Source organism: Phycodurus eques, chromosome 17 (genome assembly GCF_024500275.1).
Source record: "Phycodurus eques isolate BA_2022a chromosome 17, UOR_Pequ_1.1, whole genome shotgun sequence".
NCBI lineage: Eukaryota > Metazoa > Chordata > Actinopteri > Syngnathiformes > Syngnathidae > Phycodurus > Phycodurus eques.
In genome coordinates, this window is record NC_084541.1 from 2,701,248 (window position 1) to 2,723,781 (window position 22,534).

At 40.8% G+C, this 22,534-nt stretch overlaps 1 protein-coding gene across 1 annotated transcript; it reads right to left on the minus strand.

The window, feature by feature from the left end:
- Positions 1-982: 982 nt before the first annotated feature.
- LOC133416149 (C2 domain-containing protein 2) lies at positions 983-22,470 on the minus strand. Its single transcript, XM_061702851.1, is given in 14 exon segments — positions 983-3,175; positions 6,727-6,763; positions 6,765-6,995; positions 7,067-7,308; positions 7,857-8,025; positions 8,108-8,223; positions 8,315-8,379; positions 8,480-8,588; positions 10,479-10,587; positions 11,318-11,434; positions 11,601-11,702; positions 15,579-15,698; positions 21,260-21,355; positions 21,646-22,470. Coding segments are annotated over 14 exon segments (2,013 nt in total). The 5' UTR covers positions 21,931-22,470; the 3' UTR covers positions 983-2,960.
- Between the last annotated feature and the right edge of the window lie 64 nt (positions 22,471-22,534).

The following is a 22,534-nucleotide window of genomic DNA, read 5'->3' on the forward strand; positions in this document are numbered from 1 at the left end:
CCTCTAAAAATGACCTTCAAAATCATATCGCCGACTCATCCAGGAGGTCACAAAGTAACCCAGGACATCAAAAGAACTGCAGGCCTCAGTTACAGTCTGTGGTTATGTCTTAACAATAAGGAAGAGACTGGGCAACTAACCCTATCCCAAAAATGGCACCCATGACAGAGCTCCAAGGTGAAAAACCACTGCTGACCAAAGAAAAAGATATCAGCTCAACTTTTCTTTTCACATTAAAAAAAGAAAGAAAAGAAAAGAAATCTGAACGATTCCAAAGACTTTTCAGAGAATATCCGATGGTCTGACGAGATGAAAGTAAAAATTCTTTGGAAGGTGTGTGTCTCGTTACATCTGGTGTAAATGTAACACATTTCAGAAAATTAACATCATACCAACATTCAACAGTGTGTGGTCTGGGGTGTGCTGGTAATCCAGGACTTGGATGACTTCCTCTGATTGATGGAACCATAAATTCTCCTCTTGGCTTAAAAAACAAAACAAAAAACTAAACTAAATGAAGGTTTTGGAGTGGCCAAGATTACTTATAAACAACAATGCTGCGGCATGACCTTAAAAAGGCCGTTCATTCATGCTCCAAAACCCTCCAGTGTTGCTGAATTAAAACAACACTGAAAGGAAGAGCGGACCAAAATATATACACGCAACGAAAGACTCATTGCCAGTTATAGAAAACGCTGGATTTCAGTTGTTGCTGCTGAGGTTGGCCCAACCAGTCATCAGGTTTAGGGAGCTGTACTACTACTATTTCACACAGGGCCAGGCTGCTTTGAAGTTTGTTTTTTCCCCCCCGGAAAAATAAAATCACCATTCAAAAACTACATTTTATGTTTTATTGGGTTGACACTGTCTGATCTGTAAATGTATTTGTTATTCTTAAACATTAAAGTGGGGAAAACTATCCAAATACTAAATAACTAAAACTAAATACTACTACAATCAACGCAATCTCAAACATCCAGTTTTTATTGCTGAAAATGAAACAATTTGACACAGTTAGGTTAATTCTGTAGCAGTAGTACAGCTGATCTGTTTTTTTTTTTGTGCACAAAGAAGATACCAACCACAACAACAAAAATTCACCAGCCCCTTTGTTTACTGAATGCTTTATAGTAGCATAGTGCAAACAGGTTACTAGTCACTCGGCAAAATTCCAAACAACCTTTTTTTATTTTTAAGACGCAGTAGTCACTGCTGGTAGACCATAGACAGTATTAGGATAAGGACCCACAGCATACCGTTTAGGACACAGAAGTCCCCTGATCCATTTTCCGCAGAGGAATGTTGTCATGAAAAGCAAATGAGTTCCTAGAAATATCCGATGGCATAAACGCTGAAGTAGCTGTTTCCTTAGGTGCATAGGCTTCATGATGAGGCATTGGGGATGATGTAGGAACACAGCTGAGGGTCTGTCAGCTCGACCTCCAGTGCTCTGACGATGGAGACAAAAGCTGAGCCCAAGAACAAGCCTAGAGCGCATTTGTGGCAAAATGTATAGAACTACTGTAAGGCAATCTTAGCACTGCACATCGTTTTGAATCTTACCAATGAAGACCAGTAGTTCCCGCAGTGTGCTGACACACCTTACACTTGATGATATCCCAAAAAAAAAAAAAAATACACAATCATTAGCTGGATTGCTTTTTGAGAAAGTTCAATCGTGTTCTAAGATACAGGACATTAAAAACAAGTCATTATGGATGGGAACGTGACTTTCGAGCCAAGGAAGTATAGGATTCAAAAGAAAACTGGTTTGTGTAAAACACACTAAGCATGGCTGAGTGTGATGTCACAGTTGAAAGGGTGAAGGTCACCGAGGGTCATTTTAGTGTACATTAAAAATGTTTTGGGAAGACTCAATACGTTAGAATTTTTCAAAACACACATTATTACAACAACAGTATCGTGAGGTTTTTAGCTATGATATTTTGAAAACTCCATCCATCCATTTTCTGTACCGCTTCTCCTCACTAGGGTCGCGGGCACGCTGGAGCCTATCCCAGCAAGCTTCGGGCGGGAGGCGGGGTACACCCTGGACTGGTCGCCAGCCAATCACAGGGCACATATAAACAAACAACCATTCACACCTAAGGGCAATTTAGTATTCAATCAAGAGTGCCCGGAGAAAACCCACGCAGGCACAGGGGAGAACATACAAACTCCACACAGGCGGGGCCGGGATTTGAACCCCGGTCGTCAGAACTGTGAGGCAGATGTGCTAACCTGCCACCATCTTGAAAATGAATGTTGATATTTCATTGTAATTACTTGCAATGCCACTGACTGTATTTCATATTGCATGGCTGATACTGATTTTTATACCGTTACAGATATTACCGTATTTCCAAATCACTCAAATCTGATGTACTGATCTTGGATTAAAAGAAATAACATTATGCATTCAAATGTTGTGTTGAAATACCATATTTCAAAGTATTCGTGCCCAGAAGTAGTCATATTACTAACTCACGCTCACTTGCAATGCATCATCTCCCTTTGTGAATATTTGGAACAGTCATTGCACCGAAATAGAAAAGATATTTAAAACTGTGCAAATCCTCAAATACCACTCTGATCTTCGTCTTTGGTCCTGTTGATCCATTGCACGAAAGCTATGGGTCACAGCACGGATGGTTTACATTTTATACTCAACATCCGGGAGGTAGAGACGAAGGCCTACATCAGTCCCTTCAGCCGGTAACAAGGCCACACAAGCACTGAGAATTCTGCAGAAAACCAAACTGAGGAAACGTGCAAATAATATCCTGTGAAATACCATGATATGCCCACTCCCGCACACTTGCATTGGAACAGTATGCAGCAGTAAAAGACTCTGCTCAGTTATTGTCACATACGATGCTGGCCAACCATCGGAGGACTTCAATCCCAAGGACGTTGTACACAGTGCAAGTTTGAGGTGGTAGTTGTCGAAGGGGGAGGGGTCACGCAGGTGGCTGCCCGACCGAGGCAGAGCCGTTAGCTTTGCTTTTGCTCTTGCGGCTGAGCATGCGGCTGAGTGTGGCGGTTTTGCTGGCCCGCTCCACAGTGGCAGGAGACTCCAGGTAGACCAGGTCATTGTGCGACTGGCTCATTCCAGGGTCCTTGCGCTGGTGTCGCCGCCGGAAGAACAGCTTGGCGCTCTTCTGAAGGAAGCTGCCTGGAGTGCAGAAGCGCGGACAGGGGGATGTTTAATCTCGGGACAAACCCTATCGCAAGATGACGTCATGCGTTTTTTTGTTTTGCATTAATACCACCTAATGGCATGCGGTACATGAAAGCATGTTTGTACAGAAATTCTTGTTGTTTATAAGTAATCTAATATAAAATAATGTGTGTACTCAAGTGTTTGGTTTTTGTTCAACTTGGGTATTATGTTTAATAGTCATCTAACAATAAACTGGACAGATAGATACAGTGGATGTAAAAAGTTAACACAATCCTGTTTGAATATTTTTTGTGTGTAAAAGAACAAGACCAAGACAAATCATTTTAAAACATTTTGAAAAACAAATTGGAAAAAAAAAAGGTTTCAGGAGAGGAAGTAAAAAACTAAGAACTGAGATTATGGGGTTGTACATGTGTGCACACCCTCTTAGAACTGGGGATGTGGCAGTGTTCAGAAACCCAACCAAACCCGATCAAACTAATGTTAAATGGGCGTCAGCACACATAAAAGCCACCTTAAAGTGCCTCTGATTAACCCCAAATAAAGTTAAGATGTTCTAGAATGCTTTTCCTGACATTTTTTTCTTAACACTGACTGGTATTTAGAACTGTTTATAATTCCCCCCACCTTGATTAAGGCCCCAGTTTCAGCCAAAGAAAAACAGCCCTAAAATCTATGCTAATATTGTTAGCCCTTCTATGACCTTTTGCATGATATGTTAGCATTAAGCTAGGGGACTTTCAATAAAGGAAATGCTATGGTTTGGTTTTTAAATATACAATGTTTAAGTCTCATTGTATGTCAGTTTTACAGTAAACTTCAATTGGAGTCACAAATAGATGTACGAGCGAGAGAGTGACAACAGGTGCTCAGGAATGCTTGGAACGGGGTTTTAAAAGTTTAAATGTGTTTAAAGCGTGTGGAACGGACATGCTCTCGCGCGATGGCACCCTGGCTCCCACACTCCAGACCAAACGGCATCGCAGTCGCCACATCCCCCGCCGAGGCAGACGACCACGGGGATGCCAGATTTCACTTCGCACACAGACGCAAAATTAATTACAAGCCAGTAGCATGAAAGCCGAGGCACAGATATGTGGTTTCGCACCCGGACGTTAAGTTAATTAACTTCCAGCCTGCAGAGCCTCAACAACAAAGACTTCTCTTTCCCGCTCCCTGTAGAGACCTCTGCCCATCCGGGCTGGGAGTTTGGACAGAGCACTAGCGACACCCAAACGTAGCGGAAAGCCACTGCAAACCCGGATTAACTCATTACAATCTTCACTGGACTTGAATGTGATATTATATTCTAAGAACTTTACATGAACGCCACTAGTGATTGTATTTCTGCAAATTTGAATGTCTGATGTCAAATCTGTTTGTCAACTGAACGGGATGAAATGTTTCACCCCACACAACACAAATGCCACATTGCAAATATGAGTGTTCTCAACAACCACATACACTTGAAACATTCGTTACCGGGTTTAAAGAGGACGGGCGTGTGACAATGCAAAGTTAGAAAATGGTCTCGTTATTTTAAATCACCACGAGGTGGCGGAGGCTGGGAGACTTCCCTGCCGCGCTGCCAAGCGCAGGGAGCACCTGCCAACTGTGGGGCACTTTACGGACGAGGGTCCGTTGGGAAGTAATTGCGGTGCGAGTTTTTCCCTGACCGCGTGGCAAGCATTGCCACTGCCAGCGCGCCGACCAACCTGCACTTGAAGTGCATCTTTTTCTCTTTCCTTCAAACCATCCCTCGTGAGCGCTCTTGCCAACCCGCGGATGGTCGACCCGGCTGCCTGAATAGGTCAATTCACGCAAGTCAAACTTGCGGTCGACTAAAAGTACAGATCAGTGCATATTTGGATTTTAAACTAAAAAGAACAGGAATTCCAGCTATAAACATTGTCATCCCATACTCACGACCAACCTCATATCACAAGTCAGTTTCCTGTGCCAATGTTCGTCTGTCCTTTGTTTGTTTTGTGTGTTTCTTTTCTGTATCGCTTGTAGATCATGTTAGATCATTACATTTTCCATAACATTCACTACCTGCATAGTTGTGTGTGTTTGGGTTCAAGAAAAAAAAAAAAAAAACTCTGGTCGTCTAGAACGCTTATCTAACTTATGTAGCAACCTTCAAATTACGAGACTGAGGAAAAAAGGTTTGTCGTCACTTTGTCATGAAGTTTTATACATCTAAAAAGTGACGTGGTGCCCCTTTCTAGATAAAATAGATTGATTTATAACGCTATCATTTACAATTACGTTAAACCGGAAGTAACGCAGGTGTCGCTTCCAGCTTATTCCTTTCTCCTAAATTAATTACATTTTTATTCAACTAATATACGCTACACGTGTGAGAGGGGTACAACTATAGAAAAAAAGTGGTGTGCTTTATTAGTGATCGCTTCAGTTCAATGAGAGCAGTTAATTAAACATGAAGTTGAAAAATATGAAATGGAAATGCTTTGAAATGAATGATATGATCTAACCTACTCAAACTACACACAATAAAAACTAGCGTACGACAGATACTACCCACAACTGGTAACTTACTCCTCTGGATACGTGTGCTTTGCACTGCTTTCCTCTAAGATGGCAGTAATGATAGCAAAAAGGTGGAGACGATAAAGCAGAAAGAGAGAAAAGAAAACAGACTGTAGAACCAAGAAATGACAGACATGAAAAGAGTCAATCAGGGAAAAAGCTCTGGTTCGTCATTTTTCATCACTGAGCCTGAGACGTAAGCGACAATACAGCTCAACCTCCAAATTGGTACACAAGCGGTTTCGTGATGCTGGTTGGGAGTGTTTCTAATTTCAAAACAAATTTTACATTAGAAATAATGTGAAAGTACTGCTAATGTCGAGTGAATTACTCTACTAGTGTCCATCATTTCTTCTCGTCTAAAACGATCATATTCACCATCATAAACCTTTATCAACTGCAGAGGCCAGGTTTTAAAGTAATATTCCTAACTGTAACAGAAGTTAACTGCTGGAGAATAATACTCAAATCAAGTTAAACAACTCACACTTTGAAGATGCCTGACAGACACATAATGCACAGTAGCTGACAGAAGAAATTTGCTGTTTATTGTTAAGATTCTCTGGTAATTTTCTTGAAAGCTACATGCTAATTACATTAGCTTTTGGTTGAATTATCTGTGGAATTGATATTAGTTCATTTATTATATTGCGCGCATTGTTCTTAGCAGCCATTTCCGGTTCTAAGTATGGTTATCATTTTCACTGGCGCCCTTCTGTGGTGGGATCACAAAAGAAAAACAAAGAAAAAGCAAAACACAGCTGCAGAGGTAATGCTTCAGATCTTCAGTGATCTAAAGTCTCAAAATTAGCTGGTTCTCGCCTTCCTTACATCATACACAATGACGGTTTTAAATCCAAGTTTTGCTTGGCTTTTGAGGCACATTTTCCCAGAAATTTCTGGTTGATCTCCAAACTATACGACGTTTGCGCCGTTTGACCTTGACGGGTTCACTGTAGTACAAATCAGCAAATTGCGGTGTGTCTCACCTCTTCTCTTTTTGCAGCTGACCTCCGACACACACATAGGAAAGTGAGGTATGATTTAAGTCTTCTCCAGTGTGGCTCTCCCAATTCTCGGGCGGGCGGCCCACTCCACTGGGACCTTCCTCAGGTTCTGAACCCTCTGGGTGGCTACTGCTCCCCGACACAATCGCCGTAGTCATGTCTTGAGAGGAGCTTTCGTCTGACATTGAAGCATCCATTGCCGCAGCATAGCCCGCCATCAGAGCCAGCTCATCGTCCTGGGACAATGGTGTCTGGGAAAATAATCATAGTTAAGCATATTAAATAGCAAGTAAACTCTGCTGCTGAGTCAACTCATCTTTACTTTGGCAATCCCAGAGATGATGATGGTACTCTTCTTCACTGGGGACCTCAGCTTCTGCTTGGCAGACTGATGGAGTTGTTTGATGGCCGCCTCAGCCACAGGGTCAGTGCCATTTAGCATCAGCAGCTCGGTGTCTGAAGAAGACAGGGCCTTGCTAACTGCTGATCCCAGCATTGACGTCTGCTCCGAAACACGTCGCTCTGAAAGCTTGGGCTTTTGGGTCATTGCTTTTTGGGAAGAATCTGAAGGTAAAGACAACCGACTTTCAGGTAAGTCGAATCTCTTGCACCAACTAATTGGAGTATTACATTGTCGGTGGTTTAAAAACAAAATCCATTTAATCATTCAAATGTATCCGAGTAGGCGCACGCAAAAGTCACAGAGAATGTGATATGGTTGCTCGATAGGGCCTTTAGGAGCAAGACTCACATTGGATGCAGGATGTAGATGCGTGTCTGGTGCATGAATTCCATTCCCGACCAAAATTTGAATTTGTTTTTGTCATAATAGCAATGTTCTTCGCTTAAGACCAAGAATGCAAAGGTTGCCTAAGAGTGACTGATCAGTGACATGCCAATACTGTCACACCGTGGGGCTTCTTATTATTGCATACCCAACTAACGCATGGTGCCGACACAAACACACAGCTCCAACAAAACATTGACAACAAAGCCCAACACGAATACAGTACGTCAATACCCATAACAACTCATACTGTAGCTATGAAAACTTGTTCTATTAATTTACAATTAGTTTATAATGACTAATTATCCTCTTTTTGCCATTGTACCAATGTTGAGTCCTGGAGTGAGCACCCGGCCTGGTTTGCTCTTGACTGCAGTGATGGTGGTGACCACGGTGCCACAGGGCATGACAGTACGGTCCGTCTCCACTCTCTTGGTGGAGGCTGGGGTTGGAGGCTGCCAGGACCTCACCTCACTGGGATCCAGGTAGGTAAACTGAAGAATGGCATTCCCCACAGTTAATATGCTTCAACAGTGTTGCAGGAAAATCTCTGATACAAGGATGTGTGAGTCTTACATCAGTAGTAACTGATCCTGTCACTACATCTTTGGTCATGAGTGAAAATGTTTGTTGTCCTTTAGGTTGCTTCCTAACAAGGTCAAAAGACACAGACACCTGGCCCAGAAAGTTATCTGAAATAGAGCGATAGAACCAACAATGTGATGGTCACAGCAGGGGTACAAAATACCTTGATTTAAAAAAACAAAAACATTTGTTTCTCACCCTCTTGAGGTTGTCCGTCATTCATTAATAGAATAATAAGCTCTTTTGATCGGCCATTCAGTTCACTGGAGGGACACAAATATTACAGGGAGTGACAAAATACTAATTTTGAGAGACAGGAAGAGAGTATTCCTTTTTGTGGCGCTCGTGCGTTGTAAAATTTACAATATAAACGGCTGATCCCAGGCAGGATTGGCTGTGTTCTTCAAAACGGATGTATTATACTTCTGCGGAGGGTCATCTAACTGCAGTACACACATAGGACTTATGCTGCCTGCAATTAGAAAAAAAAATATCTTTCAGCCCACATCAGAATTAGAACAATGGTGTGTGCGGCCTGTTACGAAGGCCAGCTGTCACAGATAGGATGCGAAAACAATCAATCAAGAGACATAATACATCTACGTCAGTAAATATTAGCGCTATAACAGTGTCTGAAAAAAGGGCTTGTAATCTCTCCCTTGACTCGAACACATCATGTAATGGACTTGACAGCTAATCAAATAAAAATGTGTTATTGCAAGATACAATCTTACTTTAGTAACTTCCTGTTCTTCACTTTAACGGGTAAAAATGAGTGACATCTAACATTATCCGTACAATCACCTATATACATTCTAATAATAATAATGGCTCCAGGAGACAGCCCATGAAGCAGTGGGCCAAAGTCAAATACAATGGCGCGCCTCAAATGGGAATATAGCAGCCATGAAAAGCACAGAAGAGATAAAGCAGCTGCCAGACTAAGCCACAACGAAGTCTCACAAGTGAAAGCTGTCACTGAAGCAGTTCTTTATTTGCAGGAAAGATAATGTCAGAGGTCACTACCCTGAAGTTTGCACAACTGAAAACCATTTAAAAAGCACCCCACACGAGACTTGCTGCAATGACTGGCAGCAGTCAATCATCTCAAAACATCCCAAATTCAATTAGTCGACATCTTCATTATCAAAACATTTGTGCCAGGCAGGGGTGTCAAACTTATCGTGAGCCACATCATAAACCATATAAATGTGGAATCACTTCAAAATACTGTTCCATATTCACAATTGCCAGGGAAATTGATTGTTAGACTTTTTTTTTTTTTTTTACACATATATTGTACACATAATGAATTGAATTTGAATTCAAAGTCATGAAAAATTGTGGCACACAAATATTTAGTGTACAACAATTGTTCACTTTATGTTAAGAAGGGATTTGTTGTATTAAAAAAAAAACCTTGGAATATCTGTTAAATGCAAAAAACAAAATGCATGAAAAGAATAAACCCATTTAGCAAGAAACATTAAGTAGACACACTTGAATTGCTTTACAGAAAGTGGTGCGACTGGCCAGATCAGGCCCCTTGCGTTTGAGTTTGACGCATGTGTGCTAGAGTATAATTTTTTTTGAGCTACCGTATACTATCAAGACAATGCTTTCATTGTGAAAATGCGAAAAAAGTAATGATATAATTTCATGTTTGTAATCAGAATACTCGATTCTTGTTTGTCTGTCTTCATTCATGACAAATTCTGGAGGCTGGCCTTTCTTCACCCTTTCTTCAATGTTGAATGTGAGGCCACACATCTGTTGCTGCTTTTTTCCACTTCAAAATATTTCTAAACTTGGATCCATGTTCTTTCATTCTGAACAAGAAATAACCATTCATACTTTGGTCTCCTCACGTCTTGACTCTTGCAACTGCATGTTTGTGTTTGTATATTTTAAATGTACCGTATGTGGAAAGCTCAATGTATAGCTCCTTGTGATTTTTCTCTCTCTCGCTCTGTGAAAAGTTGCATGTAAATAACATTTACTTACTCTCTCACATACATGCACACACAGTAAGAAGGCTTTTTGATATTGTGTTAGTTGGTTTAATTTCAATTTGGCATTAAAAAAAAAAAAAAAAGAACTGATCCAATGATTCACTCTACAAACAAGGAAATCAGGAATATTCTTTTGTATAATCAAGCCCACACCCTTCTCCAAAAAGTAATTTTACAGCGTGACATTGAGATAAGATCAATGATATGATTTTACTGAACTGAATGCAATGCCATGTCACTGTGATATGCAAGTAAAGCTAACCTCTGCGGCCACCTTGACAACCGAGTTTGGTTTGGTGTTCAGAAAACGGTGCTTATGATGCAGGAGCAGTTGGGCACAATAATCTTACCTGCAGCATCTTCCTGCTTACTGAGCATTACGCGAATGTTTTTCACCAGCAGCTTCCATTCATGTGCGCGAGGAGGTTTGGGGGGTGAAAACACTTTGTTGCAAGTTTCCTGCTGAAAGAAAGTTCAGTGAATAGTGTTTGTTGTTTTGTTTTTTTTAAATCTGAAACCGTATTTCCTCATTAAGTGGCCATTTTATTTACTCAATTATTATTAATATCATGATTGTTATTACTGCTATAGTTTTAATATAGATTGATACTAATTTAAGTTAGTGAGGCATATTCATGATCGGGGCGGTGCCTGTTTTAAGCTTGTTAGAAACATTTATTCACTATGTCTTAGGTAACTATGTCACACTGGACAGTTTGATGTCTATGTATTTGTATTTGCTTTTATTTTGCTTTGTTTGACTGTGCTGTCTGCTGCCAGTCCAGGTCTCAATTGCCTTATCTGGATAAAATACATCAATAAAATAATTATGTATACTGTCACACAGTCATCCACAACTTGAAATAATAGCATGTTGCAAATTCGTTGACCCTAGCTAGCTGTGCTGCTGTAAATTAAATTACTCTTAAAAGGTAACAGAACAGAGTTCACGTGTCTAAGAAAAGAAACAATAACTTAATCCTATATTCAAGCTCCATATACTGCAGTTAGAGAAAACAAAACATTTTCAGCAACACTAGTAAAGGAATTCCTTCTTTAACTCAAAGCAATCAAACTAATGCTTGTCAAATGTTTTCTCATAGAACTTAAGGTGTTGCTAACTCAAACATTGAGCAAAATGTTTTGCTTCGTTGGCGCCATTCAAATGAGGCATGACTCAACCACCCACCTTGACCTCAGAGGCCTGAGAAGGCTTGCAGCTCATTAACAGAGAGGGTTGGGTCGAACACAGCACATGCCTCAACTGCTCTTTCACTGTTGCCACACAGGAAGTGCTGACATTGTCCTGATAAGACAGCAAATGAGAGCAGTAGAATAACACTGAGAACATAGTAATCCAATGTGCATCGAACCTGACCTTCTCACTGCACATATATGGCATACAAATTCAGTTACTTTAAATTGCAGTCAAAAATTGATGCATCCATGCATTATCCACAAGAGGAAATTACCTGGATCGAATTAGGTGTCACCTGGACCATATCTGTCTCCAGGTGAGAAATTCCCCAGCTCACTCTGACCTGATGTTCAGATTCTTGCAACTGTAGCTCAAGCTGAGGAACACAGAGGGCAGAATATTTATGATGCCTGAAGGATGGGGGGAGGGGAGTAACTGTAGGTCAGACCTTGCTCATTACAGAACTTCCACTTCCAAGTGAATTATACCTTGCTTAATCGCCTGCAAAATACAGGTATAATCATATGTTGATTATATTTCAAATATATACTGCTAAATGTACACCTGCTTTAAATTATATACAATACCGGTCAAATGTTTGGACAATCTCATGCTGTTGAATCAGGTGTGTCCATATATTTGACTGGTACTGCATGTTCATATACAGTGGGTACGGAAAGTATTCAGACCCCCTTAAAATTTTCACTTTTTGTTATATTGCAGCCATTTGCTAAAATTATTTTTAAGTTCATTTTTTTTCCTCAATGTACACACAGCACCCCATATTGACAGAAAAAAAACAGATCCATCCATCCATCCATCCATTTTCTACCGCTTATCCAAGGTCTGGTCGCGGGGGCAGTAGCTTTAGCAGGGACGCCCAGACTTCCCTCTCCCCAGCCACTTCATCCAGCTCTTCCGGGGGGGTCCCGAGGTGTTCACAGGCCAGCCGAGAGACATAAGTCTCTCCAGCGTGTCCTGGGTCGTCCAGAATTGTTGACATTTTTGCAGATTTATTAAAAAAGAAAAACTGAAATATCACACATGCTTAGGGTCATTGTCTTGTTGGAAGCTGAACCTTCGGCCCAGTCTGAGGTTCTGAGTACTCTGGAGAAGTTTGTTATCCAGGAGATCCCTGTACTTGGCCACATTCATCTGTCCTTCGATTGCAACCAGTCGTCCTGTCCCTGCAGCTGAAAAACACCCCCACAGCATGATGCTGCCACCACCGTGCTTCACTGTTGGGACTGTATTGGACAGGTGATCAGTAGTGCCTGGTTTTCTCCACACAGGCCGCTTAGAATTAAGACCAACAAGTTCTATCTTGGTCTCATCAGACCAGAGAATCATATTTCTCGCCATCTTGGAGTCCTTCAGGTGGGGTTGTTTTTTTAGCAAACTCCATAAAGCCCCAACTGGTGGAGGAGGGCTGCAGTGATGGTTGACTTTCTAGAACTTTCTCCCATCTCCTGACTGTATCCCTGGAGCTCAGCCACAGTGATCTTTAGGTTATTCTTTACCTCTCTCACAAAGGATCTAATCCCACGATTGCTCAGTTTGGCTGGACGGTCAAGCTCTAGGAAGGGTGCTGGTCCTCCCAATTGTCTTCCATTTCAGGATTATGGAGGCCACTGTGGAACCTTAAGTGCAGCAGAAAAATCTTTTTGTAGCCTTGGCCAGATCTATGCCTTGCCACAATTATATCTCTGAGCTCTTCAGGCAGTTCCTTTGACCTCATGATACTCATTTGCTGTGACACGCACTGTGAGCTGTGAGGTCTTATATCGACAGGGGTGTGGCTTTCCTCATCAAGTCCAATCAGTATAATCAAACACACCTGGACTCCAACGAAGGTGTAGTTCCATCTCAAGGATGATCAGAAGAAATGGACAGCACCCGAGTTAAACATGAGTGTCACGGCAAAGGGTCTGACTACTTATGGCTGTGTGATAGTTCAGTTTTTCTTTTTTGATAAATCTGCAAAAATTCCAACAATTCGTTTTTTTCTGTCAATATGGGGTGCTGTGTGTACATTGAGGAAAAAAAATTTTACTTCAATGATTTTAGCAAATGGTTGCACTATAACAAAGAGTGAAAAAGTTAAGGGGGTCTGAATACTTTCCGTACCCACTCTGCCTACAATATTCCTACATTTGCACCTTACTACTCCTAATAATAATAACACCAACTGCACTAATTGGCTGTTTGCCTGCACTTTAAATTCCACTTGTATCTTTTTAATTATGATTGAAATAGTTAAAAAAAAAAAAAAAAAAAAAATTATAGACAGCTGCTAAGAGATGAAGCAAAAGAACGGGAGCGAACACTTTAAAAACTACAGCTGCCAATCGTGTCCCAGCATGCCTGGATTTTAGTATTGGACTCCAGAGCTGCCTGTGTAATGCCAAACACGCCAAACAAAAGCCACATCAGATAGCAATGAGGACGCCTAGATGGATCCAAATAACAATACCACAGTCTGCAGTGCACTGACTGCCAACCCAGTCCACATAAACAGAAAGGTACCCATAACAAACCATTTGTATACATATTGTATTCTTTAACACGGTGCTAAATGAAAGCTCAGAAATCATTTGGCAGTAAAGCCTTTTATATTCACTGAATAGCACTACAAATTGTTTAGCAGTTCACATCACCTGACTCGACTGATACAACAGTGCCTGCTATTTAACAGTGTGCAATGTATTTGCATAACAGTGTTTACACAAAAGTATCACATGGATGTGCTCACATGCAAGATGTGGTACAAGAGTGGGTTGAAAGGCCCGCAGTTGGGTTCAACAGCCAGTGCTTGTGTTCCACTTATCCACGCACTCACAGCATGACATGACAGGACCATTCTAGCTCATATCAGAGTCAAATGCAAACCGATGTTCCATCGGATGGATGGGGTCTTATGAAAAGGCTTTCTGACCTTTCCAGACTAAGCTGAAACAGTGAGCGCAAACACTGAAACCTGCCTTCATACTGACCTACAGCTTCTAATCTTGACTTTAGTTCTCTAGCCACTCACTCAAGTTGTATTTATGGTACAAAGAGCTCAGCGAGCACCGAGGTGTGACAAGCACCTTATTGGTTTAAAAATAATCTTTATACAAGTGGGTTAGCCTGCATAGAAGATCTCAAACTGAACCTAAATACAGGATGAAAGCTTAGGGCAGCTAAAATCAGACTATCCCCCTTGTTGTTGAGTCAGATGATGGAAAATAAACTAAGAATATATATACACACTTCTATTGACGACTAATATGCAAATTTTAGGCGGTGAGTCATCAACATGCTAGCTAGTTGCTAATGCTAGTCAGCAAGATTAATATCAGCTGAATATTAAAAAGACCAAAACGGGGGATTGCAGATCATATATAGTGACGTTCAGAAGCACTTGAGCAGTGACAGAATTATTATGAATTGTAAACAATGCAAGAAGATCAGACTGAAGTGTAGACTTTCAGCATTAAATTAAGAGGTTTCAGAAAAATGAAGTCTTTTTCTATTCAAGAACGATGATTTTACACAAAGTAATGTACCTCTATTTGCAGAGGCTCAAAAGTATTGGACTAACTATGACCTTCAAAATCCTTTGAAGTCATTGAGTATCCTAGGTCTAGAGCACATGGACATCACAAAATTACGAGTTTCCTCCCTTTTCCAGGTCTTCACGGCAGCAGTTCAGCACACTTTGTTTGCTGTTGGAGTATTCAATTTCTATGCTGTCAAAAACATACAAATATTACCAATTACGATAAATACTTTTGAGCCTCTGAAAATGGAAGTATTCTGAATCAAAAGCTGGAATTCCAAAATGATACGTGAAATACTTTAACAAAACAAAGCTAAAATTGTAAAAAAAAAAAAGTTATTACTGTCAGAATACTTCTGGACCCAATGGTCACTTTTTTTTTTCTTTCCATTTACAGGTAAAATAATAGGTTGCGCGTCCATTATGCTAATATTTCAGAACACCATCAATCACATATGAAAAATGTATAGGAAGTAGGACAGTATGGCAGGAAATGAGCCTGACAGTGATTGCATTGAGGCATTTGGGACATTTGCCAAGCCCTGACAGATACCTCAAACATGCAATCTAATGCTACTGCAAGGCAGTGACCGATTCTGGGCAGCATGTCACTTTTACTAAGATCTACCATTAAACAACACTATTCCCAATGTGTACAATAGGACTACAGATTATTCTATTTGCTATGGAAGTGAACATTAGTACACTTACCTGCAGCTCCAGTGGGGATATACACACTGCATATTTACAAGGGTCTGCTGAAAATGATGTGGCTGTGGACACACCAAGAGAGAACTGAAGCTTCTCACCGACCACGCAGCAGCAAGCAGCCTGTAGGGGGGAGACAGCGAGCCACTGAAAAGTTGGACATTTGCAACATCTGCGAATGTTAGAGCACTGTGCAATCCACATTGCGTTACCGTAATCCATCTCATTTAAACGCAACTTCAAATAAGTGAAATTCTAACTGGTTGTAAAGTCTGGCCTGCTGACACTAATACGAACCGTAAGCATCATACCTTGTCAAAAGTAATTTGTGTTAAATGCAACACAATGTAGATTTATGAGTGAGGGATAGTGAAACTAAATCAATTAAGATATGCGACTTTGGCTAAAGCTGCTATTTACGTCATTTAACTTTAAGAAAATGTAAGTACTTCAACCGGAAGTAGATTAATTTTATTTTTTTCTAAACACCTTTTCTTGTAAGGTATGTTCAGCTATGAAATTGTTGTATCCAGCTAATGGTACAATGTACAAAAAAATGTCCAAACCAGAAGAGATGCCCTGTGTCACATACTGCTGTGGTCCCAACGAGGGATACGCGTACCCCTACGGGTATGCAACCACATTGCAGCGGGTACGTAGAAACAGGCTTGGACAGGTTTCATGGAATACATGTACCGGCATTATATATTCAGAATTTTTAAAACGGCAACCGAGCAACCTTGTCGTCAAGAGGTTACCAGAGCAACAAGTGGGCAAATGGCCACAACATAGCTAAATGGACCAAAGCCATCACGGCCACTGGCTGAATGGCTGCGTTTCCATCCCAAAAGCAGCTTGTTTAAAAGCAAAGGAATGGAGGATGACTCTGAATCGTATTCACCTCAGGACTTATTAATTTTAGATAATAGTTACAAAGAAAATTGAGCTGTTGGAGTAATTCGGACTTCAGGGGACTTCGGCTATCTACCGACCTATCAAAGTAAAGTTTTGCATTCTGGGACAGTTGGGAAACCGTTTTCCTCATGCAACTAATTGTTTCAAATGTCCTTAAATCCATCCATCCATTCATCAATCATTCCATCCATATACAGACCCTTTCCAAAAACAAATAATAGCATGGAAAAGTTTATTTATTTCTATAATTCCATTCAAAAAGTGAAACTTTCATAGATTATAGATTCAGCGCCCACAATTTAAACAATTTCAAGTTTTTTTGTTTTTTTTGGGGGATTCCAGCTCACAAAACCCCCGAAATCAGGAATTGTAAAATACTGCAATACTGTGAAGAAATCACCATTTACTTCTCAGTTTTTGTAGGAAAAAAGAAAGGAATTTGGGTGACAAATCAATCAAAATATGGTACTGTCAAAACAATATACTTGGTTGGGAATCCCTTTGCTTTAGTCACTGCTGCGATGCGTTGTAGCATTGCCTGGGAGTTATGGAAGCCCGGATTTCGTGGATGCTTGCTGTCAGTTCTTCCTTGTTTTTGGATCTGGTGCCCCTCATTTTCGTCTCGATAATACCCCATAGATTCTCAATGGGGTTTAGATCCGGCGAGTTGGCTGGCCAGTCAAGCACTGTGATGGCATGGGCATCAAACCAGGTTTTGTTGCTTCTGGCGGTATGGGCAGGGACCAGGTCCTGCTGGAAGATGAAATCTGCATCTCCATACAGATCCTCAGCAGAAGGAATCAGGAAGTCCTCTGGAGCATTCTGGTAGACTGTTGCGGTGACCTTGGATTTAAGAAAGCAGAGTTTACCAACACCTGCACTGAACATTGCAGCCAAATCATGACTGACTGTGGATATTTTACACTGGACATCAACCAGCTTGGGTTCTGTTCTTCACTGGTCTTCCTCCAAACCCTTGGACTTTGACTCCCAAATGAAAGACACATTTTACTTTCATCGGAAAAGAGGACCTTGTACCATTGGCCCACAGTCCAGTCCTTCTTCTCCTTGGCCCAGTTGAGACGCTTCCTAGGTTGGCTCAGGCTCAGAAGTGGCTTGACCCGAGGAACCCGACAGCTGCAGCCCACCTCCTGGATGCGTCTCAATGTGGTGGTTCTTTGAAGCTGTGACTCCCGTCTCATTTCACTTTTTCTGGATCTCTGCTAGATTCTTGAATCTTCTCTGTTTGATAATCCGCTGTAGCCCACGGTCATCTCGTTTGCTGGTGCATCTTCTCCTGCCATATTTTGTCCTTCCACTAGACTTTCCATTGATATGCTTGGACAGAGCACTGTGTGAACAGCCAGCCTCCTTAGCTATGAACTTTTATGGCTTACCCATCCCATGGAGGGTATCAATGATGGTCTTTTGGTCAATTGTCAAGTATGCAGTCTTCCCCATATTGAACCCAAATGAGACAATTGAACCAAATTGAAGCAATTTAACGACACCTGGGGAAACCTGTGCAGGTGCTTTGAGTTTAGTAGATGATTATTGTGTGACACTCCTTTTAAAACATTTATTGCCTGCAAAATGTGGGCTGATTTCTTCACAGTTTTCTAATTTTGTAACTTCCTGATGATTTTGTGGGTTTTATGAGCTGGAAGCCCAAATTATGTAGAATTAAACAAATACAAATACTTGAAATTGTTTAAATTATGGTCCCTGAGTCTATAATCTATGAAAGTTTAACTTTATAGAACATAGAACTAACCATAATATTCAAATGTTTTGGAAAGGGTCCGTATACTGTATCTGCAGCATGATGAACAAGTGGTTAGCACATTTGCCTCACAGTCCTGAGGTTTTGTATTTGGGGTGCTCCAGCTTCCTTCTGCTTTACAAAATCATGCATATTAAACATTCATAAGACCACATAAAGATATATCAATATTTAATTTCACGGCACGGTGGACAATACCGATACTTTTGGAGAACCAACACGTACAGTCGTGCTCAAAAACATTGGCACACCAGGGTTGCCAGTGTTTTTAGCCACGACTGTATTGTCTATGGCACGGTGGAGAACTGGTTAGCACATGTACCTCACAGTTCTGAGGACCTGGCTTCAAATCCCGGCCCCGCCTGTGTGGAGTTTGCATGTTCCGATAAATGGGTTTCGCTTTGCATAGTAGAGTTTCTTGAAATGACAAAAATGTTTAGGGTGTGCACAAGACAATGTTGGGAACCACTGACAAACTAAAGCTCATTTCCATCTGCAAAATACACACACACACACACACACACATATATATTATAGGTAAAGGTTGATATTTATGAAGCTGCATGATTTAATGCTGCTCTTTTAATTAATTAATAATCCGTCTTGGCAGGTGTCTGTCACTGCCGACGTTCACCAAGGTTTAATCTTTTATTGATATCTCCTGCATAAACCTAATTTAAGCTCAACACTGAGGAATAAAGGAAATGCTTGAAAAATGTTAACAACAGTGAAAAATAATTGCAGTCAATCTACGAACTAGGTAACAAACTGTGATGAAAGCATATGCTGAACTTAGCACAAACTGTACCGCCATATACATACTCACTGAAGGAATCTAAACTGGTTTGGATTCCTCCCTTCTGTATGACTTTTTCTTCTGTGTGCAAGTATGCTATTAAACCACTACAGAGGATAGAGAAATGTAAAAATGCATACATACATACACACACCTCTGCATTTATCTCTGTCTACGCCAATTGCTCACTATCAACCAATGTAAGATTCTTAAAAAAATTACACTTAAAAAAAAAAAAAAAAATAGCCTCTGTTCATTACATTCCCCATAACAACAGTGCTGTTTGTGCCATTGTGGATAGAACTGTGATCACAAAGAAAGGAATTTGATGCAATCCTCTTTGTAGTGGCTGGCAGCTTGTTAAATTCAAATACTACCGCAAACTGGGACCCAATCCACTAAAGTAATAATATAAACAAAAATGTAGCACAGCTTTTCCCAGCTACGTTCACACAAAAAAAAAAACTAAAATTCAAGCACACTACTGTCATTATAAGTGACTCTCGGTTCATGGATGAATGGACTATAGTTGGAAAAAAAGATTAGTGGTGGTCATGACAGCTCCACTTCAACAAAATGAAGGTGGGGAGGGGGCTATTGATAGAAGAGAGTCCTTTTCAGTAAGATCCATAAACAAGTCATTAGAAATCTATGGATGCCTCCTTATAAAGTATAACTTATGAATGTCGAGGCTGACATGCCAATTGCTCAACTGAGGTTAGGTTTATCAATTGATGCACGACATTTCCAGCATCCTGGAACAGCCTGTGGTCACATAGTTAAGTGTTAGCTCACAATGCTAACTCACAATGGGAATGTAGAACCATCAGTTCCAACTGACTTTGGTTGAAAGGTGGCGAGTGATAAATTGTTTTATTTTAATCAAACATCGTTCAAAAACAACAACTTTTCTTTAACATGACATGGGCTTCACTCAAGCATAACAGTAACAAATTGTCATGACTTAACATTTTAACGTCCAACTGCATGTTTTTCCTAACAGTCTTGCCACACATTTAAATTAAATGTAGCCTGTAACACTGTGACAAACAAACACTACAAAGGAAGGCCGGAGTCAAGATACGAACCCCAAACGTCAGAACTGAGAGGTAGAAGTGCTAAGAAGACACAACAGTCGACCCAGCGTTCAAGGAGTACGAAACAGCCTATGACAACGGCGAAACAACTCCCCCACCCAGGAAAAACTCATCGGATCCATACAATTCACGTAAATGGCCTATTTTGAGTTCAAAACAGCGAATTTCACAGAAAGGCGACTGATTTGCACGTATGATTAATGGAGTAAAGGGACTGAGCCTGAGTGAGAATAGCAAATTTTCCTTGAACAATTCTCACTCCCTTAAAAGTGATTATAATTGCCTATATCAGTTCACTGCCATTGACAGCTATAAACGTCAAATATGCCTCTTCACCGGGAGTGCTGCCAGCGAACGAGTTGAAAGTTTAAACCATACATATACGGCAGCACAAATCATCATATAAAAACTATTTAACACAGTTGCAAAATCTTACAAAGACCTTCAAATATTACTGCACCTTTAAAAATACAGTACCAGTAAGTGGCTTACAGTGAAGCAAGCTCTTTTAGTCTTGTAATGGCACCCATGTGTGGTGAACGTGTTTGTGTCTTCTTCCTGACATTAACTTTTGCTCTTGTTTTTCAATATTTGGGGGGGGGGGGGGGGGGGGGGGGCGGTAAATACTGCCTTTCTATGCTGCGTTATAGGAACCTGAATAGGGATGTAAGAATTAAGAGATTGACAAATAATCAATTCGACAACTATTTTGACAGTCGATTAATCATTTAGAGACATTGTTTAACTTAAAATTCTCCACATTCTCCGATTCCAGCCTCTCAAAAATAAATATTCTCAGATTTCTCTCGTCTCCATGAAAGCAGACTGATTGTGTTTATTCAAAATAAGACATTGGCAAAACGCTGCTTTTACATTGGAAGAGAATGCTCTACATTTTTGCCTACTTTTATGACTTTATAGATCAAACAAGTAAGTGAATCATAATCAATGTATTTATTATTTTTCAATTTGAAATTGTTTTTGAGTAGAGGGATGCAAATTAAATGTTTTTTTTCATCGAAGAAATAATCTATTGATTCAATTAAATTTGTTTAATCAATTATTAAAATAATGTCCTTAATGTCAAGTGTACCTTGATTTGGCCAGATTTCTTAAAGCTGGACACTTGTCTGACCATGAGCTCAGATGGGTCGACGTCATCTTCTTTGAAGGTCAGAATAAGTGGACTCTGATCAAGAAAAAGTTAAAAACACTGACATTGGAAGTGAAACTGTAACAGTAATTAATTACCAATGCACTGCCCCTGCATGCGTAGACCTGCTCCAACATTACAACCGTCGTGATAAGGTCCAATACATGATCTGATTACATCAAATCTGCCATTATAAAGGCAATAGCGCTGAGTTTGGTTAGAAACATGCCTTTTGTTGCGGGTTTATCGGGTGATCTCTGCCATATCGTAACATTTGACAAACGATATTTATTGAACGTGATAATAAGGTGACAAGGTGGTCTTACCCCACGAGTCTCCCTTGACTGGGCATTCAAAGCCTTGCACCATGCTCCTCGCCACTGACTTTTCCAGCTATTCAGTGACAGCGCCCATCCCAGCAGAGAGGCGGCTTCCTCCTTCGCCGCATTATCCTCTGCTACGGTCTTCTCCGACCCTGTTGCCCTTAGTTGGAAATACTGTACAAAATACAGTACCAGGGTAACCAGGGATGCAATAAAAAGCGTGACCATACATAGCCACTGCGGATCATCGAGACCAAAATATGAACTGGAACTTTCCAGGTCGGACATTCTTTGCTGATGAAAACGAGGGCTGCAGCTTAACACACCTCCAATGGAAACGTCCCTAGCATCATCAGAGTCGCTATTTGCTTTCAAATGACAGAATCAATAAAAGCAATTATTCTTTACCAATAACCGGGTTGCCCTCAAACCCCAAAACAAATGATGCTTCTTGTCCATGTTGCTCCTCGAGGATAAATCGATCCAAATTCAAGTCCTTAAACCTTCCTTCCGAACAGCTAAAGGTACTTTGTAGTGTCAGGCGAGTCTGCATAATAATACACCTCCATTGGATTCGTGTGTTAGCTCAGGTGGCTAATCCCGGGCTAAAGCTCGCGTAACCAGCTCATTAGCAGCGAGGACTGGCAAACTTTCCCCTAAAAGGAATTATATCCAAAGTCCTCCGTGCGCCGCCAGAAGACCGTGTCAGACTGTAAAACAAGGTTCCCAGGAAACATGTTGGCAAAAAGTGATGAGAGCGACACAGTGCCTCTTGTCGCTTGACTAGGTTTGTATGTGCAGTGTAATTGTACGAGAAGTTACCGTTTCGAAGGGGATATGTGGCAGAAACTGTAACTCCCACAATGCACCGCGAGATGAATTTATGGCTCGC